At 37.3% G+C, this 19,396-nt stretch overlaps 2 protein-coding genes across 2 annotated transcripts; one reads left to right on the top strand and one right to left on the bottom strand.

The window, feature by feature from the left end:
* Positions 1-3,957: 3,957 nt before the first annotated feature.
* Positions 3,958-7,490, bottom strand: LOC137737552 (SUPPRESSOR OF GAMMA RESPONSE 1). Its single transcript, XM_068477070.2, has 6 exons — positions 7,272-7,490; positions 6,019-6,160; positions 5,644-5,830; positions 5,068-5,564; positions 4,314-4,790; positions 3,958-4,208 (listed from the first exon to the last, which is right to left on the bottom strand). The coding sequence occupies exons 1-6, from the start codon at positions 7,277-7,279 to the stop codon at positions 4,155-4,157; spliced, it is 1,365 nt and encodes a 454-aa protein (XP_068333171.2). The 5' UTR covers positions 7,280-7,490; the 3' UTR covers positions 3,958-4,154.
* A 1,406-nt stretch (positions 7,491-8,896) lies between these two features.
* Positions 8,897-14,703, top strand: LOC137737187 (transcriptional repressor ILP1-like). The gene is made up of 6 exons (XM_068476590.2): positions 8,897-10,359; positions 10,780-10,947; positions 11,809-12,485; positions 12,592-12,874; positions 13,091-13,380; positions 14,015-14,703. Exons 1-6 carry the CDS (start codon positions 9,181-9,183, stop codon positions 14,205-14,207), a joined length of 2,790 nt encoding a protein of 929 aa, XP_068332691.2. The 5' UTR covers positions 8,897-9,180; the 3' UTR covers positions 14,208-14,703.
* Positions 14,704-19,396: the final 4,693 nt, after the last annotated feature.

Below are 19,396 nucleotides of genomic sequence, written 5' to 3'. Positions count from 1 at the left end.
TTTCATTGTTCTTCTCATATAACAATATCGTTTCAGTTTGTTACAATTTGGAAGGGATTTCCAAGTATAAAGATTGAAAAAGGAAAAAGGGTTTAAAGTTTCAATTACCAAAGAACTCCATGTAAGGTTATACTTTGAGCGAATCTGTTGTATCACCAGATGTACACGATCAGTGAAGATCTCTTTAGAGCAACTACAACCTTGATGATGTTCTTATTTTCTTTGTCCTATTTCAGTTCCAAAGAAGTGATGCGGAGTTCTCAAAGTTTTCTTCCCTTTTCAAATGGCTTTGTTATGTTCCCTAATCTTGATTAAAAAGAACAATTATGACCCAATGAAATTGGAGGTGAACAGAAACATTGGTGACAATAATATAGGATCTACAAAATCTTAAATTTTGAAGTTCATCTGGTCAAATGTTAAGTGAAGATTAGATTCAAACTGTTCTTTTTTCAGTATCCCAAATTATTTTTGCTTTTTTAGATTTTCATGTCCAAAAAGTGCTTTAGGCATAAGGTAGAAGCATCAAAATTCATGATTAGTACTTTGACCAAGTCGGTTAAGTACACTTGATGACAAAAGTTGAACCTTAAAATAATCGCTTAAGCCTTAATCCCTTTGTCATAATTCCTTTTCTATATGGTTGTTTTGGAAGGCCAATGATTAATTAAAGAAACAATTGCAGTTGGCCCATAACTAATCACTATAATATCATAAGCTCTTGTTATGATCTTCTTGTCTTCAACCAAACAAGCACCAGCTGCTCCTCAAAAATCAGCTCCACCTAAGCTTTCTCTTCCAATAAGCCATTATTTCAGTGAGCTTCCAAACATGGCCTTGTGGGAAACCAGCTTTTTTGACGTTTGGGTCAAAACCCAAACCCAAGGCTCCCTTCCCTCTCTTTGTGGGCCAGTTCAATTATTGGATCCAACTCAAGTTCACGTGTGCCACGTGTACGGTCGTAATGGGCCTACCCCCAATAGTATTCCCTTTTGTCTCTTCTTAACTTTTGAAGGGAGAATAAGGGAAGGGGCTAAAAGTAAGGAAAGGCATCCTTTTTGGATCCATTTCTTTAAATTTACCTATTTGGACCATTGAAATTTGATTTAACGGTTAAAGTTATTATAACTTTTAAAGGATTCCTGTTTATAACCGTTAGATCAAATTTCAATAATCCAAATATATGAACTTGATGAAAGAGATACGGAGATGAACCCTTCCCTAAAAGTAAGTCCAGGCAGCTTCTACTTTTGGTAAAAAAAAAAATAAGCACACGTACTCTCTAGTCTACAGTAATACAATGCACCCCCACGTAATATGTGAACACCTGTCTCCAAAATACAGGCAATGAATAATGAGCAGACATGTGGCATTCTGATTGATTTAATATAATTTTGTGTTTTTCTGTTTCAGAAGAGAGAAGGGTGGGCCAGGATGTCAGTTGTACAGGAGCTGAATGTGCAACCTAATTTCCTGTTGTCGGCCTGTCACCTATCTGTCTTACTCTATGAAATTTACCTCCATGTAATGTTTTATGTTCGTAGTATTTTTACGCAATCATACACTATCATGTATTTTAAAATTTTCATATTATAATAGTAGACATGTTTTATTAGGTTTCAACATTTGTTTTTTTGATCGAACTGACCATGTTATACACTCTCACTAATACGAGCATCATTCTTACACACCCTAAAATTAGACCCGTCAAAATGACGGAGTGAGTCTAAAGCCGTTTTAGGAACACGATGATGGTAAAATCTCTCGATGCTTACAATCTTTCTCCAAAAACGGAGCTTTTAAGCCTTTTTATTCTTTTGAGCTCACCCTGTCACTCAAAAATGAGTGAGTGAGGGGAGTAGGATTCTTTCTTTTGTCATTATCTGTCTATAAAAGTTAATAAAAAAAATATTAATGTTGTTTAATCGTAACCGTTTAAATATTAAAAAAAAAAAAAAGAAATTAAAAAAAGAGAATTCTACTCTGGATAAAAAAAACACGCCTGACACAGAGCGATTGGGTCAAAACGGCAGCCTCACAATGCCCACGTGCGCCACCCTAATCTTCAACCCCACCAACATAACGTCAGATTCTATTCTAATCAAACAGGGGGCCCACACGTTGTCCCCACATGCCACATCCCGTGTCTTGTCTTCCTCAATTCCCTCCAATAATGTTACATAGACATCAACGTTCAAGTATTTAATGGATAAGATGTAGACCTGGTTTGGTACTGAGGTGATTTTGAAAAAAGCTGCTATAAAAAAAAGCTGGGAGCTGTTTTTGTGTTTGGTAAACACTCAGTTTCAGCTTTTTTTTACAGTTTTGGATGAAAAAAAGCCAAAAACAAGAAGCTGCAAAACCTAGCTTTGAAAAACCGGCTTTTTTTCACATTTGTTTTACATAAAAGTTTACCAAACACTCTAATACTGTTTTTTTTTTTCAAAAGCACTTTTACAAAAAAGTTTACCAAACATTCTGCTGCTTTATTTCACAGCTGCTTATTCTCACAGCACAGCAGAAACAGCTTTTTTTCAAAGCACAGCAATACCAAACCAGCCCGTAGTTCCATCATCCATGTAATTAACATGATGATGCGACATTCTCCAAACTTGTTTGCCGATGATTATAAGCTTGGTTCAAAATGTTTTAAAACAACTGTTGAAATGATTAAAAACGCTTTTCAATCATAAAAAAAGAAAATTATTGCTTAGATAATAAACTTAAAAGTGCTTATTAGTCATATACACGTTTTTTCAAAAAGACCAACTACGAGCACAAGTACTTGCTATAGAAATAGCCCAAAACCATATACAACTCCTTCATGTGAATTAAGACTTGAGTTAGTCATGTTTTTTTCTTGGGTTGTCTCTCATTATTTGGGATTCTTGGAAAAAGGATGGGAGTAGGATTCTCCCTTCTTGTTCTCATCCTATTCCTTGCTGTTCTTTCACGTTTTGTTTTTTGTCTTTTTGTATTTATTAAAAAATTAATATAAGATATTGACGTGGTTTAATCGTAACTATTCAAATATGAGGGAAGAAAATGAGAGAGATTAGAAATGAAGAAAATCATCCTCCAAAAAATGGGCCACGGGCCATGGTGTCTCCTTGCATTAAGGTGGTTGCTTATGTATAATTAATACACGATTTAGGATAAGTATTTTTTTATTTTTTGGAAAAAAAAAAATTATTGGGTTTTGCTGGCTGTTAACAAAACAAGGTTGCTAAATCTTGCATCTAAAAACCCTACATAAATAGGGTTAACGTTAAAGAAAATCGTGTTTTAATAATGTTATAAAGACCAAACGTCATGCACAACATGTAGACAGATATATAAAATTCAGGGGCTCCTTGTCCAGTTCTTTTCTTTCATTGGAGCCTAAAAAAGCCAGGGTGCTGTGGCCCTCTTTGTCTACTTTTTAGCCCCATCAAGGCATCAAAGAGAAAAAGATGACCAATTGCATTTGCCAAGGGAGGGAAGCATTAGGCAAGGTCTTGCGAATACAACAAAGGGGTGCCGTGCCCTATTCCAACTAGGTCACTTACCCTACAACATGCTAAAAGGGCACCAGTAGAAGCTGCTTTTCCAGGTTAGGTCCCATCTGGCCTCCCCACGAGCAAGTATGCTGCTCATCAACAAGCACTTTTACCTCCAAGTGCTTAATTCAACAGCGGGGCTAGGCCCAGTCGTCTCTCAAGCTATTTTCAAAGCCAACTTGCATGACCTGCGCAGCCCTGAGAGTTCACGAATGTTTTCATTGTCCAACCTGTTCTCATTCGATTACAGAGGTGAAACTCATCAGTGTTTTCCTTGGCGTTGATAAAGCATCGAGTTTTCAATCATTTGATGGTCCACACGTCTCTCGCCGTTCCGTTTTCACTTGTTTTATGCAGTTGAATCCGTTATAATTCGAATGCCAAGCTTTCGAATCCAAAGACACAAAAGCAAACCAGATAAAATAACTGCATTTTAGCTTGATGCTTAAAAGAGAGCAAAAAGAGTAAGTTCGATCGATGTTTGAACACAAACGATCAGAGAATTACAGTTACAAAAAAGCAGTTCTTTAACAAAAGGCATAGTTTAATCAAAACGTAGCTACAAAATATTTACCACCATTTGACCATAACCAACACAAAAATCCCGAACCATGTTCAGTCAGCCACCTTGCCACCCCAAGAAAGGAAACTCTCCTGTGACCCAAATTCCTACAATGCCCGATCCAGAAATGCGTTAGCACAATGGAAAATGCAAGAAAAAGGAAAATTGTCAACACCAACAAGCAAGAGAAAGTCGCAGAGAAGACGGCTTACCAGCTGGCTGAGTCGGAAATCCGGAGGTGTATCAAGGTCCATAATATTAGCAGGATCAAGGACAATATTTTGGCACGCCTCTAGATCCTTCTTTAAATCCTCAGGTCCTAGTTTAGCGTAATCAGCAAGACGGGGTTTGACATGTGCTTGTTCACCATTTTCATGCGCACCCCTATTTGGAGATTGGCTCTGAAGGAGCTCATCACACAGAGACAACCCTTCCACAAGTTGTTGCGAATCCAGAAGGTTCTGTGACTCATTGTCCCACCATTTTGGATCTTCCTGAGCATGATCAATGTTTTCAGTGTTATTAATTACTTCATCGGCTTGGTTTTCTACCTTGTGTTGATCATAATCGTCAGGAATTTCAGATTCAGGGCGAACATCTTCAGCACGGTTCACCTCGGGATGAGCTTCATCCAAAGCAGAGTCAACATCAGGATGCACTTCATCTTCAGCACCGTCTTCCGCACGATACTTCAATTGGATACAGAAGCCATAAAAATAAGCCCATATCAGTATCTATTTGGATCATTCACATTTATGCCACATTCTTACACTACATATTAATGAAAGATTACGCGGAGGGAATGTACAAGAAAGTACCCATGAAGGCAGGAACAAATGCAAGCAGTATAAGTTTTAAATCTTCAATTTGAATACGTTCGTCACACAATAGATAAAAATGCCTTCTTGTGCTGCTAGTAGAAATGTGGAAGTAAACTAAAAACAAAATTAAGAAAAAAAATTATACCTGAAGAAAGGGATCTCTGGAAGGAGCAGGAGTATCCAGTCCCAAATCAAAATCACCAAGCTTTTGTTCAGCGCGCGGAGGTTCAGGAGTAACCAACTTGGGAGTGACTGGATCTACCTTTGTGATCACCGCACCAATACTTTCAGGAACATCTTGATCAGTTTTATCAGCTTGCTTGGCTTCCTGCTGCTGGTAATATATTTTTGATATAACATACTCTCCATCCTTCTCATCCTCCTCAATGCCTAGGTGATATTGATGCATAACCCAATTGGTTTTCACAGGTTTTCCTCCTCTGACCGTGCTCATGTAAAGAACCATAATCTTCTTGCACCCTTTTTGTACTCCATCCAATATCACTGGCTTAGTCCTTCCAGTCTTGTGCCAGCGGACATCACCATCACCATCATGTATCTTTCGCCGCTTTCGTGTTCCAGTATTGTAAGCCTTAATTGCTCTATGAAAGAAGTGGGATGGACTTCCATCTAGCTTAACATCTAAAATTTAATTTTTCGAATCAATTAATAAAGATTTAAGGGTCAAAGATTTAAAACAAAACAAATGTTTCTCACTTACTAGGTAGTTTCCTAGGATGGGAACAACAGATTCCTTCGTCGTCATCAACAGTTAGAATAAACTCATCAATAAAAGGATGGGGTTTTTGATCACCTACACCAGATTTTGCAAGTAAGTGCCATATAATCTCTTGATCAGTTGGATCAAATTTTACACCCTTGAGTAAACCCGGCCACTCTTGAGCAACCTGGAAAGAGATGGCAAACACCCTAATTTTCAAAGTTCTCCAATTTTCGTTAAAAATAAATGAACCATCAAACAGAAACAAGCTTGATCTAAACATACCCCAACAGAGCTTCTGTACCTAATGGTTTTTCATTGATGAACGTTAAACTTCAAACATATGGATCAAAAAAACAAAAACAAAAATCTTACATCACTATTGTCAATCGTATAATGGCATTTTGGACAAGATTTAGTTGGGTTGCTTTGCCATTTAATTCCAACAGAATCATAGCTTCCAGATGCACTCCTGATTTTTGTTGCGATTCTATTTTTGTCAAACAACCATGATGGCCTGCATGTATTACACAAATGATTACACTTGAAGCAATCAGCTGCTCCCACATATGATCAGCAAAATATTTAAACTCTTGACCGAGCTTAATTAGAATAGATATTTTAAGTTGGAAGGACACTGAAAAGAGACATAAAGATATAACCAGCAGTACAGAGATTATTGAGAACAAACAGCATAGTTAAAAAGATTAACCCATGAGAATACATAACCAAGTAAAAAAACTGCCTAAAACTATCAAACAATGACCGGTAACAGATTTAAACTATGAACTGTTTCTATCATGGTATACATGTAAACAAATGGAATGACGCATAATTTGACTAGAGAAATGAAAAATAATGTTAGAAAATATATGATAACTTGCAAAGAAAAAACCTTTTAGTGCCAAAACACACTCGTAATCACTCTTCACAGATCACGACATTCATGCTCCCGAATTCGGGGTAGAGGGATGCAAACATATAAAGCATTTTAAAGCACACTCGCACAGAGGAGAGTCATTGTAGCATTTTAAAGCACACTCGCACAGAGGAGAGTCATTGTAAATGGTAACAAAAACCAGACTAATTAATAACTCAATGAGAACATAGGGCAGTGGATTACACAATTATACGAATCCATCTCAACCTTTCCACCTAAATATAACAAGGGGTACTAGCAGAAGTGGGCGTAGCCACATTAGCTACACCGGATGTGCTCCCCTATGCACCCGACTTCGAAATCCCCCTCCCGCACTTTAGATTAGTTTAAGGCATAATATCGCTTGTACAACGAAAATGCGTGCAATTTAAAAGGAAACGTAGAAAGTAAAGAACAAGCATATGAATCTAGAGTGAAGATTCAGCATAGCGCTCAACCAAATCAAAGTAGTTTCTACTAGTTAAAGCTTAAGCACTACCATTTTTCTCAAAGTTCAAATTTTTCATGGTACATTCGATCAAATGAACAGATGGGTTAGTTCAAAATCGTGAATTTCCATATAAATTTAAAAAATTTCGATAAAACCTCTGAAAATTCCATGACTTAATTATAGGAGCATCAATATACACTAAAAAAATTGGAAGAAAAAAACAAAAAAAAAGCTACAATAAAAGTCATCGGAAAATACCCAGCCATGGATGAGCGGCGACGATAAAGAAGCCCAACTCAGAGGCAAAGCTTCCGTCTTCGGTGACCGTAGCAGACTTGCTTTCTCTCTCTATCTCTCTCTCACTCCGCTTCGTCTCTGCTTCCACGCTGAGACCGATTGACGCTAAAAGGACTTCAGATTTTTTTACAAAAGAAAATTAAAGAAAGATGTTTGAAAATTTTAAAATTTAATGAAAATGTTAAAATAAAAGATAAAGTTAATAATATTATAATTAATTTTTTAGTGTAAAAATATGATTTTTCATTAAAATAAACATTAACAAGAGTTTTTCGTTAAAGTTCCATTTTTTATATTTAACTCCACTTTAATTTCCATTTACTATTTTAATTTATACAAACTAAGAAAAAGTAAGGACTAATTACAATTTATTTTTTGAATCCATAACTCGGTTTTTCCTTCTCTTCTTACCAATCTCTTGTCTCATGCTCAACTCACCAATGTTGATCAAGACTTGAGAGTGAGTCAGATCATTGTTAATGCCCAGTGGGATATACATCAATTATCCTTTGTGGTTGATGTTGATGTCGATGTTGTTAACAAATTTTGTAGTATCCCCTTACTTTTGGTCCCTCGAAGTGACTCATGTTGTTGGGATCTAAATACTAATGGTAAATTAGAACTCTACCAATATCAATGTTATTTCCAGTAAGCTTCTTAAAAGAATGTGGAAGCTTAGCTTACCGCATAAAGTTAAAATTTTCAGTTGGCTTTCTCATTTTGGGTAAACTCCAAACTAGGGATCGTTTGGCATACTATTTTGCCTCTCTGTAATTCAGAAAATGAAAGTCTAAGTTACCTTTTTGTTAACTATGATTTGGCTAGACAAGTGTGGAACTATCCTGCCATATCTACCATTGGAATTGTGAACTCCGCACTCTGCATGGGTACGGATTATCTTACAACAAATCATTTGATGCTTGACGGTCCTTCAGGAGGGCATAAGACGAAGCCTAACTCCATTCGATGGTCTCCTCTAGAGCTAGTTTTGTCAAGCTCAATTTTAATGGCTTAGTGATTAATCAACATGCTGCCTCTGGTTTTGTGATTAGAAATGAGAATGGAACACCTATCATTGTTGGGGCTCGTCGTGTTGGGCAGAACATTATTTATGTGGCGAAATGTTTGGCACTTTGCGGTGGTTTCTGGATGGAAAATTCGAGAGGTTTTAAGTGGATCATTGTGGAAGGCAACTCTAAACTAGTTATTGAGTGTATCTGCGGTGTCTTTAATGCTCCCTGGCGACTGAAGACCATCCTTGATGACATTAGTAGGCTGGCGTGCTTCTTTGATGACATTAGCTGGATGCATGTTTTCAGAGAGGCTAATTTCCTGACGGATGGTATCACGAGTGTTGATTTTTCGGTAAATAATTTTCATGTTTGGGATAGATCTATTCTGACGGCGGCTTGTCCAGCTTTTCTATTTGACTGTACTCAATGAGGTTGCTCTATGGGCTTTCTCTTTAATATATTTGTTCCCTTCCTATCCAAAAAAAAAAATTTCAATTTATTTCATTTTTAATTTTTTAAATCTATTGCTTTTTGAAATTTGAAACCGCGGGCATTGTTTCTTAAACAAATTTTATTGTAAGAGATTTGTTCTGCGAAATGATAATGAACAGAAAAAAAAAAAAAAAAAAGAAAAAAAAAAAAAAGGAGAGCAAGAGATGCATCGCGTTTTGCGAAAAAAAAAAAAACGGAAAAAGAAGTGGAAGAGATTTCTAACCGCACGATCCGGTGTGAACGGTGACGATTGATTGATTCCATCAGATCCCGAGAGAAGCATCCGGAGAGGATCTCAGTTCCTGCAGAATGACCAGACCAGGGCAGTAGTGAATGCTGCAATCCCTAAACCCGCCACCGCCACCATGAGCAGCAGATCCAGAAACTTCCGCCGCCGCGCCGACGACGGCGCCGATCAAAACGACGACGCAAATGACACCACAACCGCAGTTAAATCCTCATCAAAACCCTCTTCCGCCTCCTCGTCAAAGCCCAAGAAGCCACAGAACCAAGCCCCGAAGCTTCTCAGCTTCGTTGACGACGAAGAAAACGCAGCCGCCCCGTCCCGCTCCGCCTCTTCTTCCAAACGCGAGAAGCCCTCCTCCCGTCTCGGCAAGCCTTCTTCAGCTCATAAGTTGACGGCTCTCAAGGACCGTCTCGCTCATTCGTCTTCCGCGTCCACTTCCGTGCCGTCCAACGTTCAGCCACAAGCAGGTACCTACACGAAAGAAGCGCTCCGTGAGCTGCAGAAGAACACGCGAACCCTAGCCAGCTCCCGACCTTCCTCCGAGCCCACCATTGTTCTGAAGGGCCTTGTCAAACCCACGGACTCAATCTCCGATACGCTGAGAAAAGCCCGGGAGTTGGACTCCGATTCCGACGAGAAGCATGAGAAGGAAAGGGGTAGTTTGTTTAATAGGGAAAAGGACGATGCGGAGGCCCGATTGGCCTCGATGGGAATTGACAAGGGCAAGAGCTCACCTGGTTTGTTTCCTGATCAAGCCACCATCGATGCAATTCGGGCAAAGAGGGAACGGCTGAGGAAATCGAGGGCAGCAGCCCCGGATTTTATCTCATTGGATTCAGGGAGTAATCATGGCGCTGCGGAAGGATTGAGTGATGAGGAACCAGAGTTTCGAGGCAGAATTGCAATGTTTGGGGATAAGATGGACGGTTCTAAAAAGGGGGTCTTTGAGGATGTTGATGATAGGGCAGTGGATGCTGGATTGAGGCAGGAAAGTGTCGAAGATGGTGATGAAGAGGATGAGGAAGAGAAGATTTGGGAAGAAGAGCAGTTTAGGAAAGGGTTGGGAAAGAGGGTGGATGACGGGGTGGTCAGTACTAGCGCTCCTGCGGTTCCTAGTGTGCCCCAGCCAAAGGCTACCTACTCTGCAGTGACGGGTTATAGTTTGGCACAGAGTGTGCCTGTTGGGCCAAGTATAGGAGGGGCAATTGGAGCATCACAAGGTTCGAATGTGATGTCCATAAAGGCGCAGGCGGACATTGCTAGGAAAGCTTTGGAAGAAAATTTCATGAAGCTTAAGGTATGAATTGCTGTTCTTCTGGTCAAGTTGAATTTTATATCGAAATCTATCAATGTTGGAGGTAAAGCATTTCTAGGTATCATAGGATAATAATTGAGTGACATATTGGCTTTTAGTAATGTGGTCGTGTATGTTGGTCTTAACTTTAGTTCACTAGCTATGGTTTTAATGCATAGATAGAATAACATTTTGATTGCGTTACTTTCCAACAGATTTTGTGGCATTAATGCATTTGACAATAAGAACAAATGTAAACCAGAGAATACATAGTTGAATAAATGAGCCATACGTTTGGAAATAAAAACTCTATCAATCTCAGGGAGCTCATTACTGACATGATATATCTGCGTTGTATTTTATCTGCCTTTATAGCATATTCATATGATAACCATGTACTCAAAATATGTTTTGATCTCTCAGGCAAGTCATGGCAGAACCATGTTGTCACTGACTAAGACTGATGAAAATTTGTCTGCCTCGCTGTTGAATATTACTGCTCTCGAGAAGTCTCTGTCTGCTGCTGATGAGAAGTACCAGTTCATGCAAAAGCTTCGCGATTTTGTCTCTTCCATATGTGACTTTTTGCAGGTATGTTATCGTAAAATACAATATGGTTTGCATTTGCTCCCCAAAGTTTTCTTTTGCCTGCTTACCAATATGGAATGCCAACTGGAGGGCATTTCATTTAGAATTGTGGTAGAACCAAGGACATTAAGTTCCGGCAGAATGCAATGCACCTGAGTTTCGAGCTAAACTGGCAGCATAGATGAATCATTGACTCTTCATTACATTTGCATATGATACACATTATAATTCACTCTCTTACTGAGGACTTGTTGCCGAAAAGTAGGCTACTGTAGGAGGAATTCGAAATGGCCATAACTCCCCATTATTAATATCAAAGGGATTAATCTCTAGTTTCTTGTTCTTGTATAAAAATTTAGACTTGTCCGTTTTTCCCCTAACACCTTTTTCTCTAAGAAAAATGGTCGACAAAGTTAACAATTCTTCTTGAAAGGGAAACTGGCAGTGGTCCTTCCCATATTAGCAGATAGCAATTTGTTTATCCTTGGAAATTCAATCAAAGTTAGGCAACCACATAAATGATTGATGAATATTCCACTGTAGCAACCACATTTGAACTCTAACAGGGTTCTCGTTGTGGATTGCTAACCGTAGCAGGTAAAAGGTCTTCTACCCATAGATTACCAACGAAGGACATGAAGACTGTATAGAATGAAGGCCTCTAACTCAACATTGGTTACCATTGATATTCTGTTGGCTTTTGCTTACTGTGTTTGACGGTTTACTTCATTTTCGAAATAAACATATTTTTGAGATGTGGCATATGATTTCTAGTATCTACTTGATCCATTTTTTTCAATCCCGGTAAGGACAACATATCATGTTGATCTGAACTTATCTATTCCTGTAATTCTTCATTTTCAGGTTAAAGCTCCCTATATAGAAGAGCTTGAAGCAGAAATGCAGAAAGTTCATGAACAACGTGCGTCATCTACTTTGGAGAGGAGAAGTGCTGATGATGATGAAATGATGGAAGTAGAAGCAGCTGTAAAAGCAGCAATGTCTATCTTCAGTAAAGAAGGTAGCAGTGCTGAAGTAATTGCAGCTGCTAAAAGTGCAGCACAAGAGGCATCTGCTGCTTTGAGAGAACAAACAAATCTACCAGTGAAGTTAGACGAATTTGGTAGAGATATGAACCTTAAGAAACGTATGGATATGAAAGGGAGGTATGAGGCTCGACAACGCAGGAAAGTACGGTACGACTCTAAGAGACTGTCATCCATGGATGTGGATAGTTCCCATCGAACAATAGAAGGAGAATCAAGCACTGATGAGAGTGACAGTGAGAGTCAAGTATACCATAAACACCGCCAGTTGGTGCTCGACACTGCAGGTAAAGTATTCGATGATGCAGCAGAGGAATATTCTCAACTTTCAGTGGTCAAAGAAAGGTTTGAAGACTGGAAGAGAGAGTATGCATCAAGCTACCGTGATGCTTATATGTCTTTAAGTGTTCCTACTATTTTCTCTCCATATGTGCGGCTGGAGCTTTTGAAGTGGGACCCCCTCCGTGATAAAACAGATTTTCTAAACATGACCTGGTACTTTTTATTTCACACCCTCTAGAAAGAACACTGAACCACACACAGAAGTAGTGCTGCTTGCTTACTTGCATCCTTATATTAAATATTCTTTTCTTCTTTTCAGGCATTCATTGTTAATGGACTATGGTTTACTGGAGGATGGAAATGATTTGGCATCAGATGATGCTGATGCTAACCTTGTCCCTGATCTGGTGGAAAAGGTTGCTTTACCCATTTTGCATCACCAAGTTGTTTACTGTTGGAACATTCTCAGTATGCGAGAGACAGAGAATGCAGTTGCTGCCACAAGTTTGGTAACAGATTACGTTCCACCTTCTAGTGAGGCTCTTGCAGATTTATTAGGTGCTATTCGCACCCGTCTGGCTGATGCTGTCACTAATCTTACGGTACAACTTTTGAATTATCAAACTAAAGCTTTAAGACATTTAATCAGGCATATGCATGTGTGTTTTAAACATTGATGCATTAAGCATGTACATTTTATAAAAGTGATGTGTTTATGCTATCTAATTTATATTTTCCTTACCTACCTGTCAACTCTAGATTCTAAGTCGGAGAAACTATGAACCAAGAAATTAATTTTGATCATTTCCACTGTATAGGTCCCGACATGGAGCCCGCTTGTATTGACAGCAGTGCCAGATGCGGCACGGCTGGCAGCATATCGATTCGGTATGTCTGTTCGTTTGATGAAAAATATCTGCTTGTGGAAGGAAATCCTTGCTTCTCCCATTCTAGAGAAGCTTGCCATTGAGGAGCTGTTGTGTGGTAAAGTTCTACCTCATGTTCAAAGCATTGCCGCAAATGTGCATGATGCTGTTACAAGAACTGAAAGGATTGTTGCTTCTCTATCTGGGGTGTGGGCAGGTTCAAACCTCACAGGGGACCGCAGGTAGTGCTTCAACTAACACAGATTACTTCCATGCGTGAGTGTGCTTATTTGATGTGTGCATGTTTGTGTCCTATGCGTGTGATGGATTTTTGAGTTCAATTAATGATGTAGACGATGTGATGCTTTGACCCAACTAATATGGTGCTTCAAATTGGCAAGCGTTTTAGCCTTCTCCTTTCTTTCCATTCTTCACCTTCCTCATCTTGTCCAAGGTCATCCATACCTTTACAGGGTACTGAACTTTGTACAATTTGATGCTATTACATTATAAACCTTTCATTGCAGATACATGGCTTGAACATCATGTTGAGTTGGACATTATTTTTATCATAAACCGGCTTTACATTCCCTTTAAAACTTAGCAAACTTCTTTACTTAAAAGAGTAGGAACTGCCAAGTCTAATTGTAATTTGTGAGTATTATGTCAGCTTAAAATGCTGAGGCCTTGTGCTCTTTTTGTTGCATAATTTTTCCTTCCTTTCAGTTTCCTTTTTTCGTCGTTTTAATTTTTACCTTCAGTTTTAAATATATTAACCAATACATGAGTTATAAGATGAAAATTATACATTCGTGTACTTATACTGCCTTTAACTGCATGTTTATTCATTTGCCTAATGAAATAACTATTGTGCAGCCGTAAGTTGCAATCGCTGGTGGATTATGTGCTCTCATTGGGTAGGACTCTGGAGAAGAAGCATTCGCTTGGTGTGACACAAAGTGAAACTGGTGGACTTGCCCGTAGATTAAAGAAAATGCTGGTTGATCTGAACCAGTATGACAAGGCTAGGGACATAGCAAGGACATTCAATCTTAAGGAGGCATTGTGAATCGTTAGAAGCCTGAAGATTTTCGAGAGAAGCACAAAAAAATGTCAAAGGTTGCAGCTACATTTTCTAGCGACTCACTTTAAACAAACGCAAGGTGCAAATCTCTGACCTAAATATCTCTCTCCCGCTTGCGTTGTCGCTGGACATGATATATGAAACAAAAGAACGGGTTATCACAAAGTCTAGGAAGATAATTCTGTCTTTGTCCCTTTTGCTTTAGTTTACGCAATGGGGGAGATGTGCTTTGTGGCATGAGCTCTGGGAGTTAGGTTTCTTATGAAAGAAAAGAAGAAAAACACTAGGTTCTTATTTATTTTCTTCCTCCTACCTATGAGAAATTTGGATGTGAATTTTTTCGGAGAAGCGATATGTGATCGTTATAGGATAGGTTTTACGTAGTTTTCGATTCCAATGCCTGTTGTTCTTATGTAACTTTTGGGAATCTTCTGCCTTTACCCTGATGCAATAGCAAAATGCTACCAAAGTTTCTGACAAATTTACGATCCTACCATGTCTGCCACAGTTTATGCAAAAAGTCACATAGGCGATGATTCGACGCATTGATACCAATAATACGGATGGCGATGTGTCGGTAGTCGATGATACATCCATGATCCATATGCTCGCTGACATTGGATGGTGAGACAGCGGTCGCAATGGCTCTGTGGTCAGACGGATTTTATATTCCTATTGTTTTTTGTCTTATTATTTTTATAAAAAAAATTAATATAAAATGTTGACGTGATTTAACCGTGACCGCACAAAATAAGAAAGGATGGGAACGGCATCCAAACAGGAGGGCAGACAATCTGCCTCCCTTTGGAAGTGGTTCAGAAGGGGGACATTGGGAAGTTGGTGGTGTCTGCTAATTAATATTGTGTTGAAGCATTCTTAATCGCACCTACTCTTCCATAAACCACATTAACGTTTTATTCTTAATCATACCTACTCACCCATAAAATTAAGACCGACATGTCTTAATAAGAGAGCTTTACTTATAGAGATAAAAACATAAAATACTTTTCACAGAACTCCACTAGTATTGAATTATTTTAAGGAGGAACAAACAAAAGCTCAATCCTCAACAAATTTATCTCAAAAAACAAGTAAACCAAACTAAACATACCTCAAAAGTTCATATTGTGTCCAGTGAAAGTCGAGCTTTACATGAGTTTTGAGAGAGAGAGAGAGAGAGAGAGAGAGAGCTAATTAAATTACACCACAATAATTAATATTAGTTGGTGAGCTCATTCTTAATTACTTATTTGTTGATAAAAATCCGAAGCGATGGGCAGTAGTCCGAGTGTCTAATTAACTCTTTAACAGTTTTCTTGTCTCGATGGTCGAACGATCATTTCATACCTAACAATGTTGAACTAATTAGATTACACCGCGCGTATGCATGCATGCTTGCTGTTGTAGGTGCCTTGCGTTGGTTGGTGAAACTTTAAACTTCAAATTAAGTTCAAACAATGAACTGATGCCAAATTAAATATTTCGTACAAGCTCGAATCATACGCACAAAATGATTTAGGCTTTTTAAAACTAAAAATAACGAAGAAGTAACAAGGCGACTCTGTGTACAATGTTGCGTATTTCTTGAAGACATGACACATTGAGAAAATCTTATTTTTAATTAAATTCTTTAAATTTGATCTCTTTTTTTAGTATTGTTGATTATTTTACGGTGTAATCATTATCTAGAGCTTAAACGTAAAGTTTCTAGTTTCATATACAAGGTCAGTTGCTACTTATTTGTTAACTGAGTTGCTGTCTCCATTAGAGATGTGTTTTTTCTACTTAGAGTAGCAAATTTAACGTTGCTATTCAATTGCTACCTTCTTGAAAATACTTTAAAATGAAGATATAAAAGACTGCTTTGATGCCACGAATGATCAACCCTACCAATAAATAACACCAAAAAAACCAATCAGATATTGCAGGCAAATGTATCATACATGTTGGTCCTGGAAGAATTCACTTGTGTAAAGCCCCACACAAGACACATCTCATCTATTCTCCTTTAGATTTATTGGGTAAATTAGTAAGACCGACCGCAGCATACGTGCACGCAACAGTACAATTCTGTCACTGTTTCTCGAAGAGATGGCGAAAATCTTATTTTTAATTTAAATTCTTTAAATTTGATCTCCTTTTTTAGTATTGTTGATTGTTTTACGGTTTAATTATTATCTAGAGCTTAAACATAAGGTTTGTAGTTTCATATACAAAGTCAGTTGCTACTTATTTGTTAATTGGGTTGCTGTCTCCGTTAAACATGTGTTTTTTGTACTTAGAGTAGCAAATTTAACTTTGCTATTCAATTGCTACCTTCTTGGAGATGCTTTAAAACGAAGATCTAGAAGACTGTTTTGATGCCACGAATGATCAACCCTACCAATAAATAACACCAAATTGCTACTTATTTGTTAATTGAGTTGCTGTCTTCGTGAAAGATGTGTTTTTTGTACTTAGAGTAACAAATTTAACTTTGCTATTCAATTGCTACCTTCTTGGAGATGCTTTAAAACGAAGATCTAGAAGACTGTTTTGATGCCACGAATGATCAATCCTACCAATAAATAACACCAAAAAAAATCAATCAGATCTTGCGGGCAAATGTATCATACATGTTGGTCCTAGAAGAATTCCTCTGTGTAAAACCCCACACAAGACACGTCTCATCTGTCCTCCCTTAGATTTATTGGGTAAATTAGTAGGACCGACCGCAGTGTACTTGCACACAACAGTACAATTCTATCCCTGTTTCCAGAAGATAAACAATTTTGAATATGGTGGCAGTTAAGTAAATTTGACCAAAACTGAAAATGCAAAAGAGGAAACACAAAAACCCTCAAAAACTTCGTACGCGTTCGGTCAAATTCAAAGCGCCTAGATACGAGAGAAATGAAGAGTTCATCGTCACATGCACTTCAGAATACCACAATAATAATAAATTCGTTCTGTATAAGTCTTTTTCTCCAGCTACAAGCATACTTGTGGATATTAGCTCAGCAACCAACTTTCTTTGAGGCCGTGGGTCACGGAACTAAAAGGAATCTATTATTTTATGATCATTTTGGACATAACTCTTTTTGTAGTTTTTCATTATTATCTTCTTCTTCTTTTTTTAATCGTAATTTGCTGATTTCACCATGTTTAGTTTTTCAGTTTATTGATAGGTTTTTTTTTTATTAATGATAGAAACTCATGAATTTGGTTACAGTACCATTATCATCTCGACAGTTGAAGATTATTACGTTGTTCATCCTGATAAAGGAACCGTTTATTTTTTTGATGAACCAATTTTACAATAATCTTCACCAATTGCCGCCTGTGTTGTTAATATTCTATCCATTGTATGACCAGCTCAGTTCTTGCGACGATCATACTTCTTACACTACAAGAAGTAAACTCCAAGTTTTTTCTGTTAAGGTAAACAAGTTTTGGATATTGGGATTAGACCAGATGAGACTTCAAAACAAGTTTTGGAAATTATTTTATATGTTTTGAAGTCCAAGTTGAATTCCATGAACGTAGATATATGTAATGTCTCCATGCATTACTCAGATTTTTGAGGTACGTGGCTTATATTTATTTGATTTGTTTGGTTTCAATTCTGCAGTAGCACGACTAGATAGTTGTTGTCGATATAGTGCTAGGGGACCATGCATATTGATGCAGATCGTATAAATTTTAAAATTAAAAAAAAAAAAAACAAAGTCGCAAGAAAATTTGAAGAGCTGAATATTGGAGACAAGGGAGCGACAGAAAACACTATTCCAATTCATTGTAGCAGTAGTCCTTGAATTTCACCTTTAGTTTAATTTTAGTTCTTAAACACTCATATTAGTTTTTTTGGTCATCGAAAACTTAACAATGTCTTGCACCATTAGTGTTTTTCACTAACTTCGTCTATTTTTAAAGTTAAATCTAGGGATATATTAGATTCTTCAACTTAAAATTATATATATAAAAAAAAACAATAGAATAAGCTAAAAAAAACAAAAATTTATAAAATAATAACTAAAACTTAATACAAAATAAAATTGAACTATAAAAATGGTTGAACTTTAATTAGCAACTTTTAAATATAATGCAAACGCGATTTCAAAGTTGGTAGGAGGTCATTGTGGTGGACTCAACAACTTACAAATCGCATATTGAACTACAAAAAAGAAAATTCCTATGTATTCAAGTTTCTAAAAAAAAAAACTTTTTTTTTAGTTTTCTTTTCTTTCTTATTTTCTCATTTTTTTTTTAAAATTCATTTTTAGTGAGGTAGGACAAAGTTCTTAATATATCCCTAATTTAACAGAAAAATAGACAGCGTTAGTGAAAAAGACCTATCAGACAACACATTATTAAGTTCAAAGACTAAAGAAACTAATATTGAGTTAAGTTAAGAGACCATTGCTACAATTAGTTTTGAGTTAAGTTGAGTGTTTGAAATGACGATTTTAACCATGCACAAAACGCTCATGTGAGTTTTTTAACGGAAAACTAATTGATGTTATAATTTGGACTATAATTGCTAACCATGGCATCGTAAGTGTTCAATTAGCAACATTTTCATCGCAAGAGTCACTTTAAAAGTATGATGTCATTACAGGAACCACAAAATTAAAGAACCTGACCAAATTCAACAGTGAAGTTGGTGAGTGCATTCCGAGTGTCAAACTTGAATTGATTTCTTGTCTTGATACCTAACATTGTTAAATTGTGTACACAACATGCTGTTGTAGGTGCCTTGGTTGGTGAAACTTGAAACTTCGAACAATCAAGGTGGATTAACGATTTCGTACACGCTAACGATTTAGTGAAAGCCAAAAATAACGGAGACGAACCGTATTGAGAAAATTTCACTTTTATTTGATTTTTTTTTTTTTAATGTAGATATCATATATTGACACAAATTAATTGATTGTATTACGATGTAGAATCATCATTCCGAGTTGAGACTATTTATTTATAGTCTTGGATTGGTACGTGAATCTCTTGGATTTTAGATTTTCAAGCGAACTTGTAAAGACCATTTATGAGCATTACTTGGCTCCACTAAACTGTGGAGGAACTCCTCCTCAAAATAGTTGTGGCCTATTTTGTTTTTATGAACAGAACAATACATACTATAAATCACTATATAAATATCATCACTGCATTTAAATTAATTAAAACTAAATTATAGA

Source organism: Pyrus communis, chromosome 13 (genome assembly GCF_041283825.1).
Source record: "Pyrus communis isolate YQ-2024b chromosome 13, ASM4128382v1, whole genome shotgun sequence".
Taxonomy (NCBI): Eukaryota; Viridiplantae; Streptophyta; class Magnoliopsida; order Rosales; family Rosaceae; genus Pyrus; species Pyrus communis.
Note: the sequence above shows the minus strand (reverse complement) of the source record. Positions and strands in the feature narration are given on the sequence as shown.

What these genes read in the sequence shown, in the direction of transcription:
- LOC137737552 (XM_068477070.2), bottom strand. An exon ending in CCAGAGATCCCTTTCTTCAG is followed by an intron (nt 4,791 to 5,067) that starts GTATAATTTTTT and finishes ATCCAATTGAAG; the next exon opens with TATCGTGCGGAAGACGGTGC. An exon ending in ATTTCCGACTCAGCCAGCTG is followed by an intron (nt 4,209 to 4,313) that starts GTAAGCCGTCTT and finishes CGGGCATTGTAG; the next exon opens with GAATTTGGGTCACAGGAGAG.
- LOC137737187 (XM_068476590.2), top strand. Translation starts at nt 9,181, where the DNA reads ATGAGCAGCAGATCCAGAAACTTCCGCCGCCGCGCCGACGACGGCGCC. An exon ending in CCATATGTGACTTTTTGCAG is followed by an intron (nt 10,948 to 11,808) that starts GTATGTTATCGT and finishes CTTCATTTTCAG; the next exon opens with GTTAAAGCTCCCTATATAGA. An exon ending in AACCTCACAGGGGACCGCAG is followed by an intron (nt 13,381 to 14,014) that starts GTAGTGCTTCAA and finishes ACTATTGTGCAG; the next exon opens with CCGTAAGTTGCAATCGCTGG.